The 26,198-nt window shown below is 36.1% G+C and overlaps 1 protein-coding gene across 2 annotated transcripts in view; it reads right to left on the reverse strand.

Annotated features, from left to right (window-relative positions):
• The window catches only part of ZCWPW2 (zinc finger CW-type and PWWP domain containing 2), a 132,596-nt gene that overhangs the window by 62,573 nt on the left and 43,825 nt on the right, over positions 1-26,198 (reverse strand). For both annotated transcript variants that reach the window (XM_024752864.1, XM_024752863.1), the window contains exons 2-3: positions 17,180-17,533; positions 3,621-3,780 (exon numbers count right to left, since the gene is read on the reverse strand). In XM_024752864.1, the coding sequence (XP_024608632.1) occupies positions 3,621-3,780; positions 17,180-17,520 (501 nt within the window). In that variant the 5' untranslated portion in view covers positions 17,521-17,533. The remainder of the gene's footprint in view (positions 1-3,620; positions 3,781-17,179; positions 17,534-26,198) is intronic.

Raw genomic sequence — 26,198 nt, forward strand, 5'->3', positions numbered from 1 at the left:
TAAAGAACTAGAAAATTGTAGGCCAAGCGATCACTGGTTGGAGTTCATAATTTATGTCCAATAAAAATTATAATGACTCTATATAACTTATAGATCATCAACTAAAACATGCTATACATATTACATTTAAATTATACATCAGCTTTATCAGCAATATCTATAAATTATGTACAATGTTCAATGACAAGATTGACTTTAAAGCTGTGTTCAGGGAAACTCTTACTTCTGGGTTAGACATGTGAACCTATGGCAGTCAGCATCATCTCCAGGCAAACCAGAGTGAAAGACTAACAAAGGAAGTAGGAGAAACGCGTCGTGAAACAGTGAGCCATGACCACAGTTACATTACTGCACTAGTAGAGTTAAACCAACAAAAGTCTGATGCCTCAAGTTGAGAAAACTTAGTCAGTGGTTCTCTCTCTCTGGGATACAGATTCATTTGAGGGACTTAGAAATGCTGAGGCCTGGCCTTACTCCAAGAGCTTCTGATTTAATTGATTCAGTAGAGTACAGCCCAGGCATTGCTGTGTTTTGTTTGCTGTCATTGCTTTATAAAGCCTTCTAATGCAAAGCGAGGCTTAAGAAATACTAAACTAAGTCATGTAGTCTATCAAGCAAAGAAATAAACTTGCAAATAATGGATTCTGCAGACATGTACCTACTAAATATAAAAGAAACAACATTTGTGCTAACTGGGGAAAGAACTGTATTCCATGCATCAACTCTTAAATAGCTATCTAGCACATGTTCACATCTATTTTCTCTAAGTAATAACCAGAGTGACAGGTATTTTGAATATATACCATAAGAGAATCAAGGTTTCTTTAAAAGGGGAAGGGAATTTCAGCTATCTTTATACTACTGATTTTATAGTAAATGAAAAAATAAAATGTATGAGTAAACTAATATAAATTACAAATACAAAATCTAAATATTACTTTCAACTTTTTTCTGAAGTATATCCCAATATATTGATGAGTAATTTTATTTACTGGGGAAAAGCTTATCACCTGTATATTCATATACATATTCATCCACAGTGACAGAGCTCTGTTGTGCTGTCAACAAGAAAATTAATAAGTCACTGGTCCCATAAACATACCAATTTTTCAGTGACCACTAAAAAAAATAAAAGAAAAAAGAAAAACTAGACAAACCTAAACTAAAAGAGAAGACTTAACATTTTCAGAATCTAAAACTAAAAAATATTTAATTTTTTCATAAATGCATATAATGTCTTTCTAGAAGAGCTTATTTCTCTTTCACAGTAAAACACACACTGCAAAATATAGTCCACAGTCAGTGAAAACTCTGAAATATTATTTAATCATTTGTTAAACTAAGCTTACACAAATTAGGAGAAAGTAATGTTGAAATAATATATATGAAGTAAGATACAGTCAGCTTAAACAGTGAGAGCTGTATATGCCTATCATTCTGTGTCTACTTTTAGAAAAGGAGCTCAGACAACAGGTGCAATGTGCAACCATTCTCCATCTCTTCCACAAAAATCTTTAAGAAGGTCTACATTGTCTAATATACATTTTTTATTTTTGTGTAAGTGATATTTTTATGGGGGCAGGGGTGTGGATTTAATATCTGGATCAACCTGGCACAGTGTAGAGACAGTATTTGAGGAAGTAGGAGCTCCAGTGCAGAGAGGACCATAACAGATTAAATTCCTGGGATGTCTAGGCAATTGAACTACACGTTGGAGTCAATACTATCTCCATCTCCAAGGGATATAGTTTGATATTATTCATTTTCAAACAGTTTCTCATAGGTACCATTTTTCTATCTTGGTTGTCAGTTGACCTCTTCGCTTTCTGTTTCTTGACTTCTCATTGGGGCAATGAGCCTTTAATCATCTGGGAGTTTCCTTCTTGGCAAGCGGAGATTCTTAGATAGCCAGGAGTAGGGAATCGGAGCATAGCAGGGCAGCTGGGCATGTGCCAGCTGAATCTGAGGTAAAGGGGAACTAAAATTTCAGCCTTGAATGAAGAGACCCACAGAAGAAGGCATCCCTATTATATTAGCTCCAAGAGAGGAAATGAAGAAAAAGATACAAACGAGAAGAGAGTAAGAGACACGAGCCTGTAGGTAGACACCATGAATGACAGTAGAGGAGAGAGCCTGTCCCAGAGCCTGTGGTCACCCAGTGAGTTATCCACCCAGAGCACCCAGCCAGCTGGGGGAGTAGGGAAAGAAGAGGTGAAACAAATGCTTTATTTTTCTCTGTTCTCATTCTTGCTTTAGGAGCCTATTTAATTTAAGCAGCCCTGAATTCATGGTCTTTGCTTGTATTAATGCTTTCAGAAGGTTAAAACCTTATGGCTCCTGATTCTTGAGTTTAGTTTTGTTTTGCATCAGATTTTTTCCTTGTCCCAGGGATTAATGGTATCCTCAGTGGAATCAGACTATTCAAATTTATCCTGACAGAACTCAAATCCTGAGAGTAACATTACTTCAGACAAAAATACACTTTGATTTTTTATGTATGTTTAAATACAATTTCTTAAGAATGCCCTGCTCTTTATCACACTGTCAAATATTTAAGATTCTAATTTCTGCCTCATGAGAAGCTAGGTTTCCCTATCTTTTAGAAAAGGGGAGGGGCACATAAGGAAGAACACTCCTTCCTATCTTCTGTGGTTGCCATCAGAAGTGCCCAGGGACACATCTGAAATGTCCGAGCAGAGAAGGTGCCTCATATTAAAATGACTGGCTCACAACTACCATGAAATGGATGTATGTGATGTTATTCCATACTTAAATATTTCTACTGAAACAGCCTTCCCTTCCAGCTGCTTTCAAGCTGAATAGAACAAAGGTACTGTTTATGCCAGAGAAAAAGTAGAAGTCCATCTGCAAGTACCTCAGATTTCCTTATACTGTGGATTAAATGGAGAAGTATATATATACTTCTCACTCTAAAATAGGAACCATCCAAATTGAGTCAAAGGCATTCACATTTCTGACATCTACTTTTTAATCAGATTTCTAATGAAAGCATGGTTTGCAGATGAAAAGTTTCAATATTAGAATACAGATACGGATAATTGAATTAATTTATAACAGTTAAACCAAACCCATGAAAACAGGTCCAATTCACTTACTCTCATCTCATCAACTTGAGAATTGAGTCTATTCATTAATTGTAGTGTGTGATTTAAAGTTTAAAAAGAATCAAAAAATACTGAAGGAGTTAGTATAATGAAATACTGTTTGAAATTTGAAAAATCTGGTTGCATTCCATAATTAATCTTCCCTGTGAGCTAGGGCTATAACTTAGAATCTTCTCAAGAGAATTAAAAAATTACCAAATGATGGAATTGTAAATCTGTTTCAAAAGACAATTATGGAGTCCTCAGTTGATTTACACTATATTGCCATTAGAGAAATAAAATTTAAAACTACCTCGTGGCTATTTTTATATCCATACTTCCTTTGAAAAAGCTGCTTTAAAAATACAAATATTTGAGTTTAAACAAATAGTACATACTATTTTGTTTATATAAATATAAAAGTAAAAAATTATATCTCTTTTAGGATCTGAGACAAAATGGCCATAATTAAAAACAAGTGCAAGAGGAACAAAGTTTTGATGTTACTGTACCTACCTTTAATGTGATACTATAATGTCCAACAAACGTTGCATCTATCCATGATCTTGAATGGGGATCACCCAGGAATTCTATGTGATACTGTTCAACATCTCCATCCAGGTCATAGGTCACATATTTCCCTTTAAAAGGATCAGGGCAAAGTATCCCTGGCCAACTTTCAAAAGAAAATATTTTTATTATTTTGATGCTTTAAAAAAGGCAGACATTAATATATCTGTCACAATCACCTGTCAAACTTTGCCCTTTGAATTTTAATAACTTCTTTACAAATTTTAAACATAGTCATATTGTATCTTTTAAAAGTAGGATATTCAATTGATGCAAGTGATCATTTGTATCTTTGTAGATATAGAAAGCTTTGAAACAGTCACATACTCAAGACATTCATAAGATATGAGGAGAAAGACTCATAAGACAAAAGAATCATTTCCAGGGTCTATAAGAGACATTTAGGCACTGCTAATAGGAAAGATAAGAGAAAAAAGAGTCATCAGATTCATGGCAGGCTTGAATCAACTCTCACCAATCAGAATGATTAACTACTAAAATGTTAACCCACTGACAGGGCTTCTGATGGGGTAGGAGAGAGCTAGCGATTCATGAGCCAGGACTGCCAAAGTGGTCCTTTGTAACAACTGTGAGAAAAGTAGAAATAGAGTCAGCGGTTCTGTGTTATCCCTCCCCCACCACACCTGTTCCACTGGCAGTGACCAAATGGCTAAAAATCCTCAGTACTGCAAATAAGGTTTATTCTTTACTAAAAATAAATCTTAGGGGAACGTACAGCAGAAATCTGACTGAATTTTACAGATCAAGATCCAAAATATGCATATCTAATATACCCAAGCATTCAAAATTCTGTACAATTATCAAGTTCTATTATTTATAATATTATAATTATCTGTACAATTATCAAGTTCAATTATCTGTACAATTAACGAGTTCAGTTTGCAGTACCACAGAGCGAAAAAGGTAGAGAAGTTCAAATTAGAAGATCCAGGCTCTAGTTCTGCCTTCTACCAGACAGGAGGCCTCAAGCAGGTAACTAGGCCTCACTATAACTCTGGTTCCTCACTGCGCTGTTTCAAAGTTCAAACAAACATGTGCTTTACACATTTTTGGTTTCTGGCAAATTAAAATGGTGTAAAGCGCCATCATTATGGACTGAATTATGTGATCCCACCAACCCGCATTCATATGTCGAAGTCCTGACCGCCAGTACCTCAGAATGTGACTGTATTTGGAGAGGGGGTCTTTAAGGAAGTAACTAAGTTAAAAGGTGAGCCCCAATCCAACATGATTAGTTTCCTTATTAAAAAGAGAAGATTAGGACCCAGACACACACACAGGGAAGACCATGAGAAGACACAAAAAGAGAGACCCACCTACAAGCCAAGGAGAGGCCTGAGAAGAAATCAACCCTCTGACACCCTGACCTCAGAATTTTAGCCCCCAGAACCGTGGGAAAATAAGGGCTAGAGAAATTAAAAATTGAGTCAGACAATCTTTAAGCCAAAGAAGAATTGGAAATGATAATGGAAAGTCAAGTGAAAGTTCAGGACCTAAATGAAGAGGACCATCTGGTTGTTATCAGGCTCACGTCACTGTATCTTACTGCTATTTGGTGACTCTTACTGGGCTGCACTTAAGAGTTAAACTTGAATGCAGTTTATCTTTTAAATCTACAATGGAAATATAAATTGCTGAGGGAACACACTCAAAAGAAGGGGGCTTCAACAGGCAAATGAATGACTAAGAATGAGTGGTAGCTGCAATGGAGACCCTCAACTTATCAGAAGTCAAGGAACAAGTGGGTCCTTCAATATGATCAATAGCTATTTTAAAAACAACCAAACTATGATTGTTACATTATATTTGTTTAAACTCTTTATAAAAGGTAAGGGGCTCATGTTTAATACTAGGTGATTTGCACTTCACAGCAATTTTAATATGGATTACTGTCAACCCAATACCAATTTATGAGCAGTACCTACTCCATTCAGTGTAAAACAGTCTCACAAAATGGATTTCTGATATTTAACACATGAAAGAAAGATTCTGCAGTTATTATGTGTAAGATGAGCTGCTACTTTTCTGACACAAATTCTGATACAACTATTTTTTAAGTGGAACCTATTGGGTCCCAGAGTATTCAATTTAAATTATTACTCAATAAAATATAAACAAAAAGAGATGACTCCTAAAAAGAATTAGATACCAAAAAAAGAAAAAAGCTTTGGTTCATTATTTAAAACATATTTTATTACAGAAAGTATTGCATACTGATTTAAAGATGAATTATGAAAAGTATTATGAAATGTCCAAATATCTGGGGTACTTTCAGGTGGTGCAAAGGAATTGTCTGACTCCTAGTCTGTACATATCAGCTAAAACAGAATGTACCAAACTACAGGAAAAGCTGAGCAGAGGCAATACATCATGTAGAAAACATGATTACTTCTCTCCAGCTGCTCCATCCATCATCATCTCTGACTTCCTGTGATTGAAGAAAGAAGGTGATGTCCATTTTTTCCCCTCACTCTGACCTCAATTTGAGTTCCCAAACTGTCAATGATGATAGTGCATTGTGCATTTCTACTTCCTGATTTTTCACTTTCATATTGAGGAGTAATTCTGAGTGTTGTGTGGGGCTTAAAGGTGAAGAGGGACAGTAAGAATAGGCCACCCAATGGAAGGGTGTCAGAATTACAAGGAAAGTGTATGGTCAATCTCAGAACCTGTGGGTGGTAGAAGGTAAAATGTACAAACACAACAAGGTCAAATAGACATCAGGTGTTGAAATCCACTTGCAGGAGGAAATGGAAAATTTTGGCAGGACAAGAAACTTCAAAGGAAAGTGAAAATACATTACAAAGAAACTGATGTCTTACACATTCCTTATCCAGTGGAAATGATCTTTAATGAGTTGGCTACTGCCTTCAATAAGTTGAAGCTTAAGCATGATAACAGCTGCCATGTATTTATACCGAATGAGAAGAAATATATAACTTTTATTTTCAAACTGTGGTCTGGATGTTTAAGAAGATAGCAGATTTACTTGGGCCTCATTCTTAATCTGTGGGAAACAAAATGGATGAGTTGGAATCATGACTAACTTAATGTCATACTTTCCAAGAAATGTCTTTGTTATACCTAACTGCAGGGACCGTTGGGAAGAGGAAATTTCTCATCTGCACACATATAAATCCATAAGCAAAAGTATGCAAATGAGAAATAATCAAATACTATTTTATAATACTGAAAGGATCTAGTAGAAACCACAATTTATAAATGTATATACTATATCTAAAAAGTATCACTGGATTGGTTTGTTAACTTAAAGGCATATCTGATTACTAAACTGTTTAGACTACAGTATTTAGAATGCAAATATATTTTCTATAAATTAATTTTCATACTTATGAGAAATCATTGTAAAATGTCTGGTAAACATGCCTAGTTTCTGCTTGATACTGTATTTTCCTATACTAAGTGAGAGATGCACTGCTAATTTTTACTTTTAATTTCTTTGCTCTTTCTAGCTAAATACAATGTATTTGATCAATCTTTAAAAATAAAGACTTCTTAAACATTATAGAGATAGTTTTTGTCTTCCTAGTAATGCAGACAGCCCCACCCTCAAGCTCACATAGGCATTACTCAAAGGCAAGAGGCTGCATAAGTATTTTATAAGTATGTAGGTGTGTGCTATCTTATAATGTGATGATAAATATAACTATTTTAATTTGATTTTCCATGGAGCTTGACCATAGACAAAGAAAATGATAGGCTCTTAACTATTATTTATTTTTATTATATAAAGATTAAGCAGGCATTTCTTGACTCTGTATCAGTCTCTCTTTAGCTTTTCAGCTTTATTGGAAAGTATGAACTCTTCTGAGAAAGAATAACTCTGAGATGTTGATAAGATTGAATTTCTGAGCCTTCAAAAGCTACGTATAAGGACATGGGCTAATAAGAATTGACCCAGATAATGCTACACTGTTAAGCGTCTCTGTAGCCAGCTGACTGATCTTCCCACTTGAAATTTCAGGGTCTATAACATTTCTTAATTAAGAACTGATGTTTGGCTGCTTTTAGTAGGCTAATTCAGCTTTATATTCTACTACTGCAATTTATCTTGTTATCATCTTTCTATTGTATTTGTGGAACTGAATAAGCAATACGCAACAGATTTGAGTTTCTTAACCTGAATTTTAAGTCTGTGCTCATGTGTACTTAGTTTATAAAAAGAAATATATGTGACTACATGCCAAATGCATTCTACTCTTTCCAAACAACAAGAAGGTAGTTACAGCTGTATTCTGCAGCATTTTGACAGTCCTAATCATAGATTGGAGGTAATTTAGGGACTAGAGTAAAACATGCTTCATTCATATTTCAAATCCTAACCCTCAGCTACAAGTACAAAACTGCAAAAGAAATTCCTAATCAAATTTCTAACATAATATTTCAGACATAGTGACAAGATTCAAAACCATTTCTTGAATGAGAGTTATTGAAACTTCAGAATTTCCAGTAGAAAATACAAATGCTCTGCTTTCAAAATGTTAGAGATATGAAAAATGACAATGAGACTACAAATACCTTCATAAGTAACTTCAAAAATGAGTGTTCATATACATAACCATCTAGTTCCTCTTCATGCCCATCCTAGTTACACAGAAGTCAATTAATATATATATCTTTTTACAACATTTCATATTTGATCCTTAGAAAAACTCTCAGTAACAAAAGGTTACTCAGAGCTGATGTGTAACATTCCAAATCTCTCTGAGATGTGGAAATCTCTCTGAGGTCGATATTAAGTGTATTGGTTGAATCTCTCTGCAAAGATATTAAGTGTATTGGTTTGCTAAAGTTGCCATAGGAAAATACCAGAGACTGGGTGGCTTAAACAACAGGAACTTATTTTCTCACATGTTTAAAGGCTAGAAGTCCAAGATCAAGGTCAGCAGATCTGGTTTCTCTTGAGGTCTCTCCCTGGCCAGCAGACTGTTGCCCTCGTGCTCTGTCTTCGCATGGTCTTTACTCTGTGCATATGCACCTCTGGTGTCTCTCTGCGTATCCAAATTTTCTCTTCTTATAAGAACACCAGTCAGATTGGATTAGGGCTCACTCTAATGGCCTCTTTTAACTTAATCACCTCTTTAAAGGCCCTTACATTCTGAGGTTAGAGTTTTAACTTATGACCTTTGGGGGAACACAATTCAGCCCGCAACGGTAAGTGACAGAGCAAGAGCATGAATCTAGGTACTGACTTGAAGGCCTCTCATGTGTGTTCTGTGTGTGTGTTACATGAGCCCATCACAGTCTCCCAATGAAAGCAAACGTCTGATATTTTTCATGGAGAATAGTTGAATATAAATGAAAACAAGATGACAGGAGAAAAGGAAGCGGAGGGAGAGGCCCTTCAAGATGGCAGAGGAGTAAGACGTGGAGATCAACTTCCTCCCCACAAATACATCAGAAATACATCTACACGTGGAACAACTCCTACAGAACACCTACTGACGCTGGCAGAAGACCTCAGACCTCCCAAAAGGCAAGAAAATCCCCACGTACCTGGGTAGGGCAAACGAAAAAACAAAGACAAAAGAAATGGGACGGGACCTGCACCAGTGGGAGGGAGCTGTGAAGAAGGAAAAGTTTCTACACACTAGGAAGCTCCTTCACTGGTGGAGACAGGGGCTGGGGTGGGGCGGGCGGCGGGGAAGCTTCAGAGCCAAACAGGAAAGCACAGCAACAGGGGTGCAGAGGGCAAAGCGGAGAGATTCCCGCACAGAGGACTGGCACTCACCAGCCCGAGAGGCTGTCTGCTCACCCCCCGAGGCGGGTGGGGGCTGGGAGCTGAGGCTCGGGTTTCGGTGGGATCGCAGAGAGAAGACTGGGGTTGGTGGCGTGAACACAGCCTGAAGGGGGCTAGAGTGCCACAGCTAGCCAGGAGATAGTGCTGGAAAAAGTCTGGGCCTTCCTAAGAGGCAAGAGACTACTGTTTCGGGATGCGCGAGGAGAGGAGATACAGAACACCGCCTAAACGAGCTTCAGAGAAGGGCGCCTGCCGCAGCTATCAGCGCAGACACCAAAGACGGAAATGAAACGCTAACACTGCTGCTGCAGCCACCAAGAAGCCTGTGTGCAAGCATAGGTCACTATCCACACCTCCCCTCCCAGGAGCATGTGCAGCCCGCCACTGCCAGGGTCCTGTGATCCAGGGACAGCTTCCCCAGGGGAACACACGGCACACCTCAGGCTGTTACAACGTTACCCCAGCCTCTGCCAGTGCAGGCTCACCCCGCATTCCATACCCTCCCTCCCCCTGGCCTGAGTGAGCCAGTGCCCCTTAAACAGCCACTCCTCTAACCCCATCCTGTCTCGGCGAAGAACGGATGCCAGAGGGCGACCTACACACAGAAGCGGGGCCAAATCCAAAGCTGAATACCAGGAGCTGTGCGAACAAAGAAGAGAAAAGGAAATTTCTCCATGCAGTCACAGGAGCAGCGGATTAAATTTCCAAAATCAACTTGATGAACCCTGCATCTGTGGAATACCTGAATAGACAGCAAATCATCCCAAAATTGAGGCTGTGGACTTTGGGAGCAACTGTGGACTTGGGGTTTGCTGTATGTGACTGATAAGTTTCTGAAATTTATGTATATCTTAGTATAGTTTTTAGCACTTGTTATCATTGGTGGATTTGTTTATTGCTTTGGTTGCCCTCCTCTTTTTTATTTATTACATTCTTATGTTTTTATTTTAATAATATGGTTTTTATTTTTTACTTTAATAACTTATTTATTGTATTTTACTTTCTTTCTTTTTCTTTGTTTTTTTTCTCCCTTTTCTTCTGAGCCATGTGGCTGACAGGGTCTTGGTGCTCCAGCTGGATGTCAGTACTGAGCCTCTGAGGTGGGAAAGCTGAGTTCAGTACACTGGACCACTGGAGACCTCCTGGCTCCATGTAATATCAATCGGTGAGAGCTCTCCCAGAGATCTCAGTCTCAATGCTAAGACCCAGCTCCACTCAACGACCAGCAAGCTCCAGTGCTGGACAGCCCATGCCAAACAACTAACAAGACAGGAACACAACCCCACTCATTAGCAGAGAGGCTGCCTAAAATCATACTAAGTCCACAGACACCCCAAAACACACAATTGGATGCGAACCTGCCCTCCAGAAAGAAAACATCCAGCCTCATCCACCAGAACACAGGCACCAGTCCCCTCAACCAGGAAGCCTGCATGACCCACTGAACCAACTTTACCCACTGGGGGCATACACCAAAAACAATGGGAACTATGAACCTGCAGGCTGTGAAAAGGAGACACCAAACACAGTAAGTTAAGCAAAATTAGAAGACAGAGAAATACGCAGCAGATGAAGGAGCAAAGTAAAATCCCATCAGACCAAAGAAATGGAAAGGAAATAGCTACATAAAAAAGAATTCAGGGCTTCCCTAGTGGTGCAGTGCCCCGGTCCGGGAAGATCCCACATGCCGCAGAGCGGCTAGGCCCGTGAGCCATGGCCACTGAGACTGCGCATCCAGAGCCTGTGCTCTGCAACGGGAGAGGCCACAACAGTGAGAGGCCCGTGTACCGCAAAAAAAAAAAAAGAATTCAGAGTAATGATAGTAAAGATGATCCAAAATCTTGGAAATAGAATGGAGAAAATACCTGAAACGTTTAACAAAGACCTAGAAGCACTAAAAAGCAAATAAACAATGATGAAGAACACAATAAATGAAATTAAAAATTCTTTACAATGAATCAATAGCAGCATAACTGATACGTGACCTGGAAGATAAAATAGTGGAAATAACTATTGCAGAGCAGGCTAAAGAAAAAAGAATGAGAAGAATTGAGGACAGTCTCAGAGACATCTGGGACAACATTAAATGCATCAACATTCAAATTATAGGGGTCCAGGAAGAAGAAGAAAAAAGAAAGGGACTGAGAAAATATTTGAAGAGATTACTGTTGAAAATTTCCCTAGTATGGGAAAGTCCAGGAAGCACCGAGAGTCCCATACAGGATAAATCCAAGGAGAAACATGCCAAGACACACATTAATCAAACCATCAAAAATTAAATACAAAGAAAAAAGATTAAAAGCATCAAGGGAATCGCCATAAGGTTAACAGCTGATCTTTCAGCAGAAACTCTGCAAGCCAGAAGGGAGTGGCATGACATATCTAAAGTGATGAAAGGGAAAAACCTACAACCAAGATTACTCTACTCAGCATGGATGTCATTCAGATTCGATGGAGAAATTAAAAACTATACAAACAAGCAAAAGCTAAGAGAAGTCAGCACCACCAAACCAGCTTTACAACAAATGCTAAAGGAACTTCTCTAGGCAGGAAAGAAAAGAGAAGGAAGACACCTACAATAACAAGCCCAAAACAATTAAGAATATGGTTATAGGAACATGCATATTGATAATTACCTTAAATGTAAATAGATGAAATGTTCCAACCAAAAGGAACAGACTGGCTGAATGGATACAAAAAAAAGACCCGTATATATGCTGTCTACAAGAGATCCACTTCAGACCTAGGGACACATACAGACTGAAAGTGAGAGGATGGAAAAAGATATTCCATGCAAATGGAAATCAAATTAAAGCTGGAGGAGCAACTCTCATATCAGAAAAAACAGACTTTAAAATAAAGACTATTACAAGAGACAAAGAAGGACACTATATAATGATCAAGGGTTCAATCCAAGAAGAAGATGTAACAAGTGTAAATATTTATGAACTGAAAATAGGAGCACCTCAATACTTAAGACAAATCCTAACAGCCATAAAAGACGAAATCGACAGTAAGACAATGATAGTAGGGGACTTTAACACCCCACTTTCACCAATGGACAGATCATCCAAAATGAAAATAAATAAGGAAACACAAGTTTTAAGTGATACATTAAAAAAGATGGACTTAATTGATACTTATAGGACATTCAATCCAAAACAACAAAATAATCTTTCTTTTCAAGTGCTCATGGAACATCCTTCAGGATAGATCATATCTTGGGCCACAAATCAAGCCTTGGTAAATTTAAGAAAATTGAAATTGTATCAAGTATCTCTTCTGACCAAAATGCTATGAGACTAGAAATCAATTACGGAAAAAAAAAAAGTAAAACATACAAACACATGGAAGCTAAACAATATGCTATTAAATAACTAAGAGATCACTGAAGAAATCAAGAGGAAAGCAAAAAATACCCAGAAACAAATGACAATGAAAACAAGACGACCTAAAACCTATGGGATGCAGCAAAAGCAGTTCTAAGAAGCAAGTTTATAGCAACAGAATCCTGCCTCAAGAAACAAAAAACATCTCAAATAAACAACTTAACTTTACACCTAAAGCAATTAGAGAAAAAAAGAACAGAAAACCCCCAAAGTTAGCAGAAGGAGAAAAATCATAAAGATCAGATCAGAAATAAATGAAAAAGAAATGAAGGAAACGATAGCAAAGATCAATAAAACTAAAAGCTGGTTCTTTGAGAAGATAAACAAAATTGATAAACCATTAGCCAGACTCATCAAGAAAAAAAGGGAGAAGACTGAAATCAACAGAATTAGAAATGAAAAAGGAGAAGTAACAACTGACACTGCAGAAATACAAAGGGTCATAAGAGATTACTACAAGCAACAATACGCCAAAAATAGACAACCGGGAAGAAACGGACAAATTCTTAGAAAAGCACAACCTTCTGAGACTGAACCAGGAAGAAACAGAAAATATAAACAGGCCAATCAAAAGCACTAAAATTGAGACTGTGATTAAAAATCGTCCAACAAACAAAAGCCCAGGACCAGATGGCTTCCCAGGCGAAATCTATCAAACATTTAGAGAAGAGCTAACACCGATCCTTCTCAAACTCTTCCAAAATATAGCAGAGGGAGGAACACTCCCAAACTCATTCTATGAGGCCACCATCACCCTGATACCAAAACCAGACAAAGGTGTCACTAAAAAAGAAAACACAGGCCAGTATCACTGATGAGCACACATGCAAAAATTCTCAACACAATACTAGCAAACAGATTCCAACAGCACATTAAAAGGATCATACAATATGATCAAGTGGGGTTTATCCCAGGAATGCAAGGATTCTTCAATATACGCAAACCAATCAATGTGATACACCATGTTAACAAACTGAAGAACAAAAACCATATGAAACACTCAATAGATGCTGAAAAAGCTTCAACAAAAGCTTACACCTATTTATGATAAAAACCCTCCAGAAAGTAGGAATACAGGGGACTTACCTCAACCTAATAAAGGCCATATATGACAAACCCACAGCCAACATCGTTCTCAATGGTGAAAAACAGAAACCATATCCACTACGATAAGGAACAGTACAAGGTGGCCCATTCTCACCACTCTTATTCAACATAGTTTTGGAAGTTTTAGCCACAGCAATCAGAGAAGAAAAAGAAATAAAAGGAATCCAAAAGAGAAAAGAAGAAGTAAAGCTGTCACTGTGTGCAGATGACATGATACTATACATAGATAATCCTAAAGATGCTAGCAGAAAACTACTAGAGCTAATCAATGAATCTGGTAAAGTAGCAGGATACAAATTGATGCACAGAGATCTCTTACATTCCTGTACACTAATGATGAAAAATCTGAAAGAGAAATTAAGGAAACACTACTTTTTACCACTGTAACAGAAAGAATAAAATACCTAGGAATAAACCTACCTAAGGAGACAAAAGACCTGTATACAGAAAATTATAAGGCACTGATGAAAGAAATTAAAGATGATACAAACAGATGCAGAGATATACCATGTTCTTGGATTGGAAGAATCCATACTGTGAAAATGACTATACTAACCAAAGCAATCTACAGATTCAATGCAATTCCTATCAACCTACCAATGGCATTTTTCACAGAACTAGAACAGAAAATTTCACAATTTATATGGAAAGAGAAAAAACCCCAAATAGCCAAAGCAATCTTGAGAAAGAAAAATGGAACTGGAGGAATCAGGCTTCCTAACTTCAGACTATACTACAAACCTACAGTAATCAAGACAGTATGGTACTGGCACAAAAACAGAAATATAGATCCAAGGAACAGGATAGAAAGCCCAGAGATAAACCCATGCACATATGGTCACCTTATGTTTGAGAAAGGAGGCAAGAATATACAATGGAGAAAAGACAGTGCTTTCAATAATGGTGCTGGAAAAACTGGATAGCTACATGTAGAAGAATGAAAATAGAACACTCCCTAACACCATACACAAAAATAAACTCTAAATGGATTAAAGACATAAATGTAAGGCTAAACACTATAAAACTCTTAGAGGAAAACATAGGAAGAACACACTTTGACATAAATCACAGCAACATCAGTTTTGACCCACCTTCTAAAGAAATGGAAATAAAAACAAAAATAAACAAATGGGACCTTATGAGACTTAAAAGCTTTTGCACTGCAAAGGAAACCATAAACAAGATGAAAAGACAATCCTCAGAATGGGAGAAAATATTTGCAAACGAAGCAACTGACAAAGGATTAATCTCCAAAATTTACAAGCAGCTCATCCAGCTCAATATCAAAAAAACAAACAACCCAATACAAAAATGGGCAGAAGACCTAAATAGACATTTCTCCGAAGAAGACATACAGATGGCCGAGAAGCACATGAAAAGCTGCTCAACATGACTAATTATTAGAGAAATGCAAATCAAAACTACAATGATGTATCACCTCACAGCAGTTAGAATGGGCATCATCAGAAAATCTACAAACAACAATAGCTGGAGAGGGTGTGGAGAAAAGGGAACCCTCTTGCACTGTTGGTAGGAATGTAAATTGATCCAGCCACTATGGAGGTTCCTTCAAAAACTAAAAATAGAAGTACCATACGACCCAGCAATCCCAGTACTGGGCATATACCGAGGAAACCATAATTCAAGAAGAGTCATATATGATGTTCATTTAAGCACTATTTACAATAGGCAAGACATGGAAGCAACCTAAGTGTCTACTGACAGATGAATGGATAAAGAAGATGTGGCACATATATACAATGGAATATTACTCAGCCATAAAAAGAAACAAAATTGAGTTATCTGTGGTGAGGTGGATGGACCTAGAGCCTGTCATACAGAGTGAAGTAAATCAGAAAGAGAAAAACAAATATCGCATGCTAACACATATATACGGAATCTAAAAAAAAAATGGTTCTGAACAATCTAAGGGCAGGACAGGAATAAAGATGCAGACATAGAGAATGGACTTGAGGACATGGGGAGGGGAAAGGGTAAGCTAGGAAGAAGTGAGAGAGTGGCACTGACATATATACACTACCAAATATAAAATAGATAGCTAGTGGGAAGCAGCCACACAGCACAGGGAGATCACCCTGGTGCTTTGTTAGCACCTAGAGGGGTGGGATATGGAGGGTGGGAGGGAGACGCGAGAGGGAGCGCATATGGGGATATATGTATACATAGAGCTGATTTACTTTGTTATATAGCAGAAACTAACACAACATTGTAAAGCAATTATACTCCAGTAAAGATGTTTAAAAAAATTGCAAAATTAAAAAAAATAAAAAGAGAGGCAGCAAAACTCATGAAAGACATTATAAAGTTTTCAATAAAGACTAAACTGGAAGGAACACAGAAAAAATAAGTTCAATTTGTAACTCCTTCAGAAAAATAAAAGATGGAAAGGGAAAAATATTTAAATTAAAAAAATGAAAAGATGAAAACATTGGAAGAAAAAAGTAATACCAAATCTAACCACAGAAGATTCACTATCAGTACTACAGAAGTCCCAAAATAAAATCAAAGCAATGCAACTGAATAAACTGCTTAAAATTTTTAAAATACCTTATTGAAATAAAAAGATTTGAAACCATACACTGAAAAGGCAGATTGCATACTTGGGAAATAAACTCAGAACAGGAAAACCTAAGCCATACAGCAGTAAATATACAAATACCTAAAGAAAAAGAAAAAAATCTTTTAGGCATTTAGGCAACAGTTACAGAATATAAATGTTTTTCAGGATAGGTCATGCTGTGCCATAAATCAAGATTCAATGAAACAGACTACAACAGTTAAATTAGGAATCAATAAAAATAAGACATTTTTAGAATCCTGCATATTTTATAATTTAAAAACACATTTCTAATAACTCATTTCAAAGAAGAAATCAAAAACTGAATAGTAATAAAATAAAACATATTAAAATTTGTGAGATATAACTGAAGTAGTACTTAATAAGAGAAATTTATAGCTTTAATCACTCATATAAGGAGGGAAACAGATATGAGTCAGTTATCTAAGTTTCCAGTTTAAGAAACTAGAAAAAGAAGACTTAAACCCAAAGAAGTCAGGGAAAGAACAACAATGAGATCAAAATATAATAAATAAGAAGTTAGACAACAATAGGGAAGAAGTTGATTCTTTGAAAAGTTCTGAAAGTCAATAAACTTAGCAAGACTATACCTCAATAGTTTACTATAAAACAGCAACAAAAATCTTACCTTGGCCAATGCTGTAATTTTACCAAAACCAGGCTTCCAAGAGGGAGCTGTGAATAGACGATCTTAAATCCACTTTGATGAAGCTGAGACTCTTCAGGAAAGTCTTCTTCAGAAACAGAGCACTTATTGTACCTTAAGTCAGTGTTCATGAAGCAGTACCATGATTCATTGCGATCAACTTTGGCTGCATCCTCACTTGACAACAATCTCCATTTCAAACAACTTTCATTCTCACACTGAACCCACACTTTGTTTACATAAATGTTGTTTTCCACTGAGGAATCCATTGCCGTATTACAATATTCTGCTATCATCTTACTATTCAATTTTCCTTTTTCCATAAATGCATTTAATCTGGAAAATAAATAACAGGAAAATAAAAGAATAAGATTTGAGGGTATAAGGAGAGAAAGTTAAAGCCAAAATCCGAGAAGTGGCTCTTTTATAACTTTTTTGCCCACCTCCTCTCTGTACATGCTGAACATGTTACGTTTCCACCTACCCAGAAACAAAGGAACAAAACAGAAGCATCAATTACTCTGGTCATAAAATGCTCCAAAATTAAAAATAATAAAAGTATGATGGAGCAGAAGTGGAGTAGAGGTTTACTCTAATATCTATTCTATTACCAGTCAGTACATATCCAGTACTTTTGCCATCATAACAGCTAAGGCTTATTCAGTGCTGACTATGAGCCAAATACTATTCTAAGTGCCTTATGCACACAGCTTATACAGTCTTCCCAACAACCTCAGTATGAGCACTTTTAGAGAGAAAAGGAAAGCTTAGAAAAGTATAGTAATTTATTTAAAGTCCCAGAGGTACTATGTGACAGAGTTGGGATTTAAATGCAGGCAGTTTTCTCCCTAATTGTGTGGTCTTATCCACTAGGCAGTACTGCCTCTTGGGTATATGGTGGACATAGTGTGACTTGATCCCCTTTTCTAATTCTGAGGAAAACCAAAGGTAGCAAAATATTTCACCATGTGAAAATTTGAAATTTATTTTTTAAAAATTAAAGGATTCTTTTGCTTATATAGCTTTGCCTTTTATCCATTATTAATTCAAGTGATTTGAAAAAAATTTCTCAGAGGTTTTTTATTATGAAAATTTTAAACATATAAAACGTTAGAATTATATGAGTTAGTCCCTGACTTCTAGCAAAAATAATAATAGTTACGTGTATACTAAAAAATAAGTAATACAGCTGAAATACAAGAAAAACTATCAGCAACTTTTTTTTTTTTTTTTGCGGTATGTGGGCCTCTCACTGTTGTGGCCTCTCCCATTGCGGAGCACAGGCTCCGGACGTGCAGGCTCAGCAGCCATGGCTCACGGGCCCAGCCTCTCTGCGGTATGTGGGATCTTCCCGGACAGGGGCACGAACCCATGTCCCCTGCATCGGCAGGCGGACTCTCAACCACTGCGCCACCAGGGAAGCCCTCGGCAACTTATTTTGTAATACAAAACCTATTTTTTAAAAAAAGACTTACATATACCATATTAATAAATTAGTAGAACAACCACTATCCAATATATGCACCATTTAAAGACGCTCTTAATCCATGAGTTAATTGTATAATTAGAAACACACTTATAATCACACTTTCCATGATCACTACAAATCGCTTTAGAATAAAATTTGCCAATATATTTCAATAGCCATAGCCACAATTATTGATCTATTAATCCCACTCATTTGAATGTATACAAAGAAAATAAACTTAAAAGAGACTAACCTAATGAGGAAAACAATAGCAAAGATGAATAAAACTAAAAGCTGGTTCTTTGAGAAGATAAACAAAATTGATAAACCTTTAGCCAGACTCCTCAAGAAAAGAAGGGAGAGGACTCAAATCAAAAAAAAAATAGAAATGAAAAAGGAGAAGTTACAACTGGCATCACAGAAACATTCTACAAGCAACTATATGCCAGTAAAATGCACAACCTGGAAGAAATGGACAAATTCTCAGAAAAGTATAACCTTGAACACTGAATCAAGAAGAAACAGAAAATATGAACTGACGAATCAGAAGTAATGAAATTGAAACTGTAATTTAAAATCTTCCAACAAACGAAGTCCAGGACCAGATGGCTTTCCAGGCGAATTCTATCAATCATTTAGAGAAGAGCTAATGCCTATCCTGTTCAAACTCTTCCAAACAATTGCAGAGGGTGCAACACTCTGCAACTCATTCTATGAGGCCACCGTCACCCTGTTACCAAAACCAGACAAAGATATCACAAAAAGGAAAACTGCAGGCCAATATCACTGATAAACATAGACGTAAAAACCCTCAACAAAATACTAGCAAACAGAATCCAACAACACATTAAAAGGATTATACACCACGATCAAGTGGGATTTATACCAGGGATGCAAGGATGCTTCAATATATGCAAACCAATCAATGTGATACATCATATTAACAAATTGAAGAATAAAAACCACATGATCATCTCAATAGATGCAAAAAAAGCTTTTGACAAAATTCAACACTGATATATGACAAAAACTCTCCAGAAAGTAGGCAGAGAGGGAACCTAGATCAACATAATAAAGGACACATATGGAAAACCCACAGCAAACGTTATTCTCAATGGTGAAAAACTGAAAGCATGTCCTCTAAAATCAGGAACAAGACAAGGGTGTCCACTTTCATGACTATTATTCAACAGTCTTGGAAGTGCTAGCCATGGCAATCAGAAAAGAAAAAGAAATAAAAGGAACCCAAATTGGAAAAGAAGAAGTACAACTGTCACTGTTTGCAGATGACATGATACTATACATAGAAAACCCTAAAGATGCTACCAGAAAACTACGAGAGCTAATCAATAAATTTAGTAAAGTTGCAGGATACAAAATTAATACACAAAAATCTATTGCATTCCTATACACTAACAATGAAAGATCAGAAAGAGAAATTAAGAAAACAATCCTATTTATGATTGCAACAAAAAGAATAAAATACCTAGGAATAAACCTAACTGAGGAGGCAAAAGACCTGTACTCAGAAAATTATAAGATGCTGATGAAAGAAATCAAAGATGACAGAAACAGATGGAGAGATATACCATGTTCTTGGATTGGAAGAATCAATATTGTGAAAATGACCATACTACCCAAAGCAATCTACAGATTCAATGCAATCCCTATCAAATTACCAATGGCATTTTCCACAGAATTAGAACAGAAAATTGTATGATATTTATGGAAATGCAAAAGACCCTGAATAGCCAAAGCAATCTTGAGAAAGAAAAACAGAGCCGGAGGAATTAGGCTCCCTGACTTCAGATTATACTACAAAGCTACAGTAATCAAGATGGCATGGTACTGGCACAAAAACAGAAATATAGATCAATGGAACAGGATAGAAAGCCCAGAGATAAACCCAGGCACCTATGATCACCTAAGCTATGACAAAGGAGACAAGAATATACAATGGAGAAAAAACAGCCTCTTCAATAAGTGGTGCTCAGAAAACTGGACAGCTACATGTTAAAGAATGAAATTAGAACACTCCCTAACACCATACACAAAAATAAACTCAAAATGGATTAAAGACCTAAATGTAAGGCCAGACACTATAAAACTCTTAGAGGAAAACATAGGCACAACACTCTTTGACATAAATCGCAGCAAGATCTTCTTCGATTCACCTCCTGGAATAATGAAAACAAAACCAAAAATAAACAAATGGAACCTAATTAAAAGTTTTGCACAGCAAAGGAAACCATAAGCAAGACAAAAAGACTACCCTCAGAATGGGAGAAAATATTTGCAAACGAAGCAACTGACAAAGAATTATCTCCAAAATATACAAGCAACTCAATCAAATAATGGGCGGAAGACCTTAATAGACATTTCTCCAAAGAAGACATACAGATGGCCAACAAATACATGAAAAAATGCTCAACATTACTAATTATTAGAGAAATGAAAATCAAAACTACAACCAGGCATCATCTCGCACCAGTCAGAATGGCCATCATTAAAAAGTCTACAAACAATAAATGCTGGAGAGGGTGTGGAGAAAAGAGAACCCTCCTATGCTGTTGGTGGGAATGTAAATTGATACAGCCACTATGGAGAACAGTATGGAGGTTCCTTAAAAAACTAAAAATAGAACTACCATACGACCCAGCAATCCCACTAATTGGTATATACCCAGAGAAAACCATAATTCAAAAAGTCATGTACCACAGTGTTCACTGCAGCACTATTTACAATAGCTAGGACATGCAAGCAACCTAAATGTCCATCAACAGAGGAATAGATAAAGAAAATGTGGTACATATATAAAATGGAATATTACTCAGCCACAAAAAGGAATGAAATTGGGTCATTTGTAGAGATGTGGATGGACCTAGAGAGTGTCATACAGAGTGAAGTCAGAAAGAGAAAAACAAATATCGTATATTAATGCATATATATGGAATCTAGAAAAATGGTATATATGATCTTATTTGCAGAACAGAAATAGAGACACAGACATAGAGAACAAATGTATGGACACCAAGGGAGGAAGTGGGGGTGGAATGAATTGGGAGATTGGGATTGACATATATACACTATTGATACCATGTATAAAATAGATAACTGATGAGAACACACCGTATAGCTCAGGGAACTCTACTCAGTGCTCTGTGGTGACCTAAACGGGAAGGAAATCAAAAAAAGAGAGGATATATGTATATGTATCGCTGATTCACTTTGCTATACAGTAGAAACTAATACAACGTTGTAAAGCATCTGTACTCCAATAAAAATTAATTATAAAATACAAAAACTAAAAAAATTTTTTAAAAGTTACTAACTTGTACATACAAAGACCAACAATATTCACTGTGCACTGCTTATCATATTGAAAGAGTAGAAAAAATCTAAAAACAGGAAGAACAAAATCTAAAGGAAGATTATGAAATGTTGCTGAGATATACATATATATATATATACATATATATATATACACACACACACACACACACACACACATATATATGAATTTGGCTAATACTTTTGCAAGGAAATTTATGAGGAATAATACTGCATTTTATATTACAGTTGAAGTGGGTCACTAGACAGTAGATTAGAAGTTGTTGATTCTAGACTTTGGAACCAAATGAAATGTGAATTCCTCTGAGGCTCTGCTCCTCACCAGCTCTATATCCTTGGGCAAGGCATTGTTTTGCATTTCACTTCACATTTGGTGTACTTCCTCGTGTTTGTGTGTGTATGATAGCTTTCTTTTTCTTTTTTTATTTCCAATCCTTATGTCTTCTTTTATTACACTGGCTAGGACAGGTATAATATTGAATAGAAGCCACTATCCTGCTTTTTTTCCTAATTTTAAAGAGAATGATTCTACTATTTGACTATAAAGTCAAACATATATGCATTTTTTGGGTAGAGACCATTGAAAGGGAACAAAAAATTGTTTTCCTTTAGTTACCAGTTAATGAAGAGAATTTTTGTTGTTGTTAAACCTGAAGTGGTGTTGAATTTTATCGAAGGCCTTTCTGTATACTGAGGTGAACATAACGTTTTTCTTTTTAAATATGTGAATTGAGTAGGTTGTATTAATGGATTTAATTAATGATAAACCATATTTGCATTCTGGGTTCACATCATAACATTCTTTTCTTTAACATACGTTGTTGCATTCAGTTTATTAATAATTAGTTAAGATTGGTTCATATATGTGTTTACAGATGAGATTGCTCTACAACTTTCATTTCTACTTTTGTCTTTGTCTGTTTTTGACATCAAGATTAAAACAGCGTCATAAAGCGAAATATAGAATGTTCTTTTTTTGGAAAGTTTGCTTAAGGGAGGATTTTCCAATTTTGTCAAATATTTAAGAATTCTAAAGAGGCACAAACTACTATGTGTAAAGTAAATAAGCCACAAGGATATATTATACAGCACATGGAATATAGCTAATATTTTATAATTTAAAAGGACTGTTATCTATAAAAATACTGAATCACTATGTTGTATACCTAAAATTAATAAAATATTGTAAATCAACTACAGTTCTTAATAAAATTAAGCAACCAGAAGCAAATAGAATAAAATGTTAATGTCCACTAAGTCCAGGCAATGAGTATATAGGTATTTCATTTTTTCTCTAAATTTCTCATAATTAAAAAACAAAAAATTGAAAATATTATTTAACAAAAACATAAATGAGTAGTAAAACTGATAGAAAATTATGAATCATGTAGAAGCATTCTATTTAAGTTTTGCACAAATACAAATTTGTTGCTTATTTTCTACAATTCATCATGAAACAAACTTAGAATTTTTCTTGTAATAAATTTCAAATTTGTAAATAATAAAAGTGAGAATATAAAGAAAAAGAATTCTCGTGCATCTACTATATTTCTCATGTTTCTTTCACTCTTAATTTGTTCATACCTTTTCCCCCTCATTTATCTTGTCAGGGCTTTTTAAACAACCAGAGCTTGAGTCTTCTCTTTTATTCTTTTGAATTCTGTATAATTGATAGCTGCACTTTAATCTTTCCTTCTTCTACTTTCTTTGGGCATTCTTTGTTGAGCTAATCTTTCTCTTCTTGAGTTGATGCTTAGTTAATTCATTTTCATTCTTTTTTTTTTTTTGGCTGCGTTGGGTCTCCATTGTTGTGTGCAGGCTTTCTCTAGTTGCAGAGAGTGGGGGCTACTCTTTGTTGCAGTGCACGGGCTTCTCATAATGGTGGCGTCTCTTGTTGTGGAGCACAGGCTCTAGGCATGTGGGCTTCAGTAGTTGTGGCACAAGGGCTCAGTAGTTGTGGCTCACAGGTCCTAGAGCACAGTCTCAGTAGTTGTGGTGCATGGTTTAGTTGCTCCACAGCATGTGGGATCTTCCCGAACCAGGGCTTGAACCCATGTCCCCTGTGTTGGCAGGTGGATTCTTAACCATTGCGCCACCAGAGAAGTCCATTTTCACTCTTTTTTTAGAAAAAACTTTATTAATTTTTTTATATTGTGGTAAGAATACTTAACATGAGATCTACCCTCTTGACAATTTTTTGAAGTGCATAATAGAGTATTGTTGACTATAGGTACAATGTTGTAGAGCAGATCTCTATTATTTACTTATCTTTCTTCATTAAAACTTTATGCCTGCTAATTTATAACTCCCCACTTCACCATTTCCCTTGTCCCTGGAAACCATTCCATTCTTTGTTGCTATGAATTTGACTACTGTAGATACCACATGTAAGTGGAATCACATAGTATTTGTCTTTCTGTGACTGGCTTCTTTCACTTAGCATAATGTCCCCCAGGTTCATCCATGTTGTTGCATACTGCAGAACTTCCTTCTTATTTAAGGCTGAATAGTATTCCATTATACATTTTCTTTATCTATTCATCCATCAATGGACACATGTTGTTTCTGTATCTTGGGTATTGTGAATAGTGCTACTATAAACCTGGGAGTACTAATGTGTCTTTGAGATCCTGATTTCAGTTCTCTTGGATAAATACCCAGAAGTGGGATGGCTGAATCATATGGTGGTTCTATTTTTATTTTTTGAAGAACCTCCATACTGTTTCCCATAGCAGCTGCATCATTTTGCATTCCCACCTACAGTGTTCAAGTTTCCAGTGTATCTACATCCTCACCAACATCTATTATCTTTTGACTTTTTGATAAGAGCCATCCTAACAGGTGTGAAGTGATACATAGTTAACTGTGGTTTTGATTTACATTTCCCTGATGATTAGTGAGGTGAAGGATCTTTTCATATATCCGATGGCCACACATTTTCTTTAGAAAAACTTCACATTTTTAACTTAAACCTTTTCTTTGGCTGTTACTTGTAAGAGTTCCTTACATATTTTGGACATTAACCCCTTATTGGATCTATGTTTAAAAATATTTTCTCCCATTCTGTAGGCTGCCTTTCATTTTATTGATTGTCTCCCTTGCTATGCAGAAACAATTTAGTTTGATGTAGCCCTACTTCTTTATTTTTACTTTTGTTGCCTCTGCTTTTGGTGTCAGATCCAAAAAAAATCATTGACAAGATCAGTCTTAAGGAACTTTTCCTCTATGCTTTCTTCCAGAAGTTTTACAGTTTCAGGTCTTACATTTAAGTCTTTAACCCATTTTGAGTTGATTTTTGTGTATGGTGTGAGTTAAGGATCCAATTTCATTCTTTTGCATGTGGACATCTAGTTCTCCAAGACAATTTACTGAAGATACTATCCTTTCCACATTGTGTATTCTTGATGCCTTTGTTTAAGATTAGTTGACCCATATATATGTAGGTTCATTTCTGGTCTCCTTATTCTGTTCCATTGATCTGTGTCTGTTTTTATGTCAATACCATACCATTTTGATCACTATAGTTTTGTAAGATAGTTTGAAATCAGGAAGTAGAATGCCTCCAACTTTGCTCTTCTTGCTCAAGACTGCTTAGCTATTTGGGGTTTCACATGATTCCGCACAAATTTTAGGATTATTTTTTCTATTTCTGTGAAAAATGCCATTGGAATTTTCATAGGGATTGCATTGAATCTACAGATTATTTTGGTTTGTATGGATATTTTAACAATATTAATTCTAATCCATGAACATAGAATATCTTTCCACTTACTTACGTCTTCTTCAGTTCCTTCCATCAATGTTTTACAGTTTTAAGTTTACAGATCTTTCACCTCCTAGGTTAAATTTATTACATAGGATTTTATTCCTTTTAACACAACTGTAAATTAGATTGTTTTCTTAATTTCTTTTCCAGAGAGTTTGTAGTCAATGTATAGAAATGCAACTCATTTCTGTTTGTTGATTTTGTATCTTGCAACTTTACTGAGTTCATTTATTAGTTTTAACAATTTTTTGATAGCATTCTCAGGGTTTTCTATATATGAGATCATGTATTCTGCAGAGACAATTTTACTTCTTCGTTTCTGATATGGATGCTTTTATTTATATTCCTTGCCTAATTGCCCTGGCTAGAACTTCCAGTTCTATGTTGAATAAAAGTGGCGATAGCAGCTACCGTTT

Source organism: Neophocaena asiaeorientalis, unplaced genomic scaffold (assembly GCF_003031525.2).
Source record: "Neophocaena asiaeorientalis asiaeorientalis breed wild unplaced genomic scaffold, Neophocaena_asiaeorientalis_V1.1 scaffold117, whole genome shotgun sequence".
Lineage (NCBI taxonomy): Eukaryota > Metazoa > Chordata > Mammalia > Artiodactyla > Phocoenidae > Neophocaena > Neophocaena asiaeorientalis.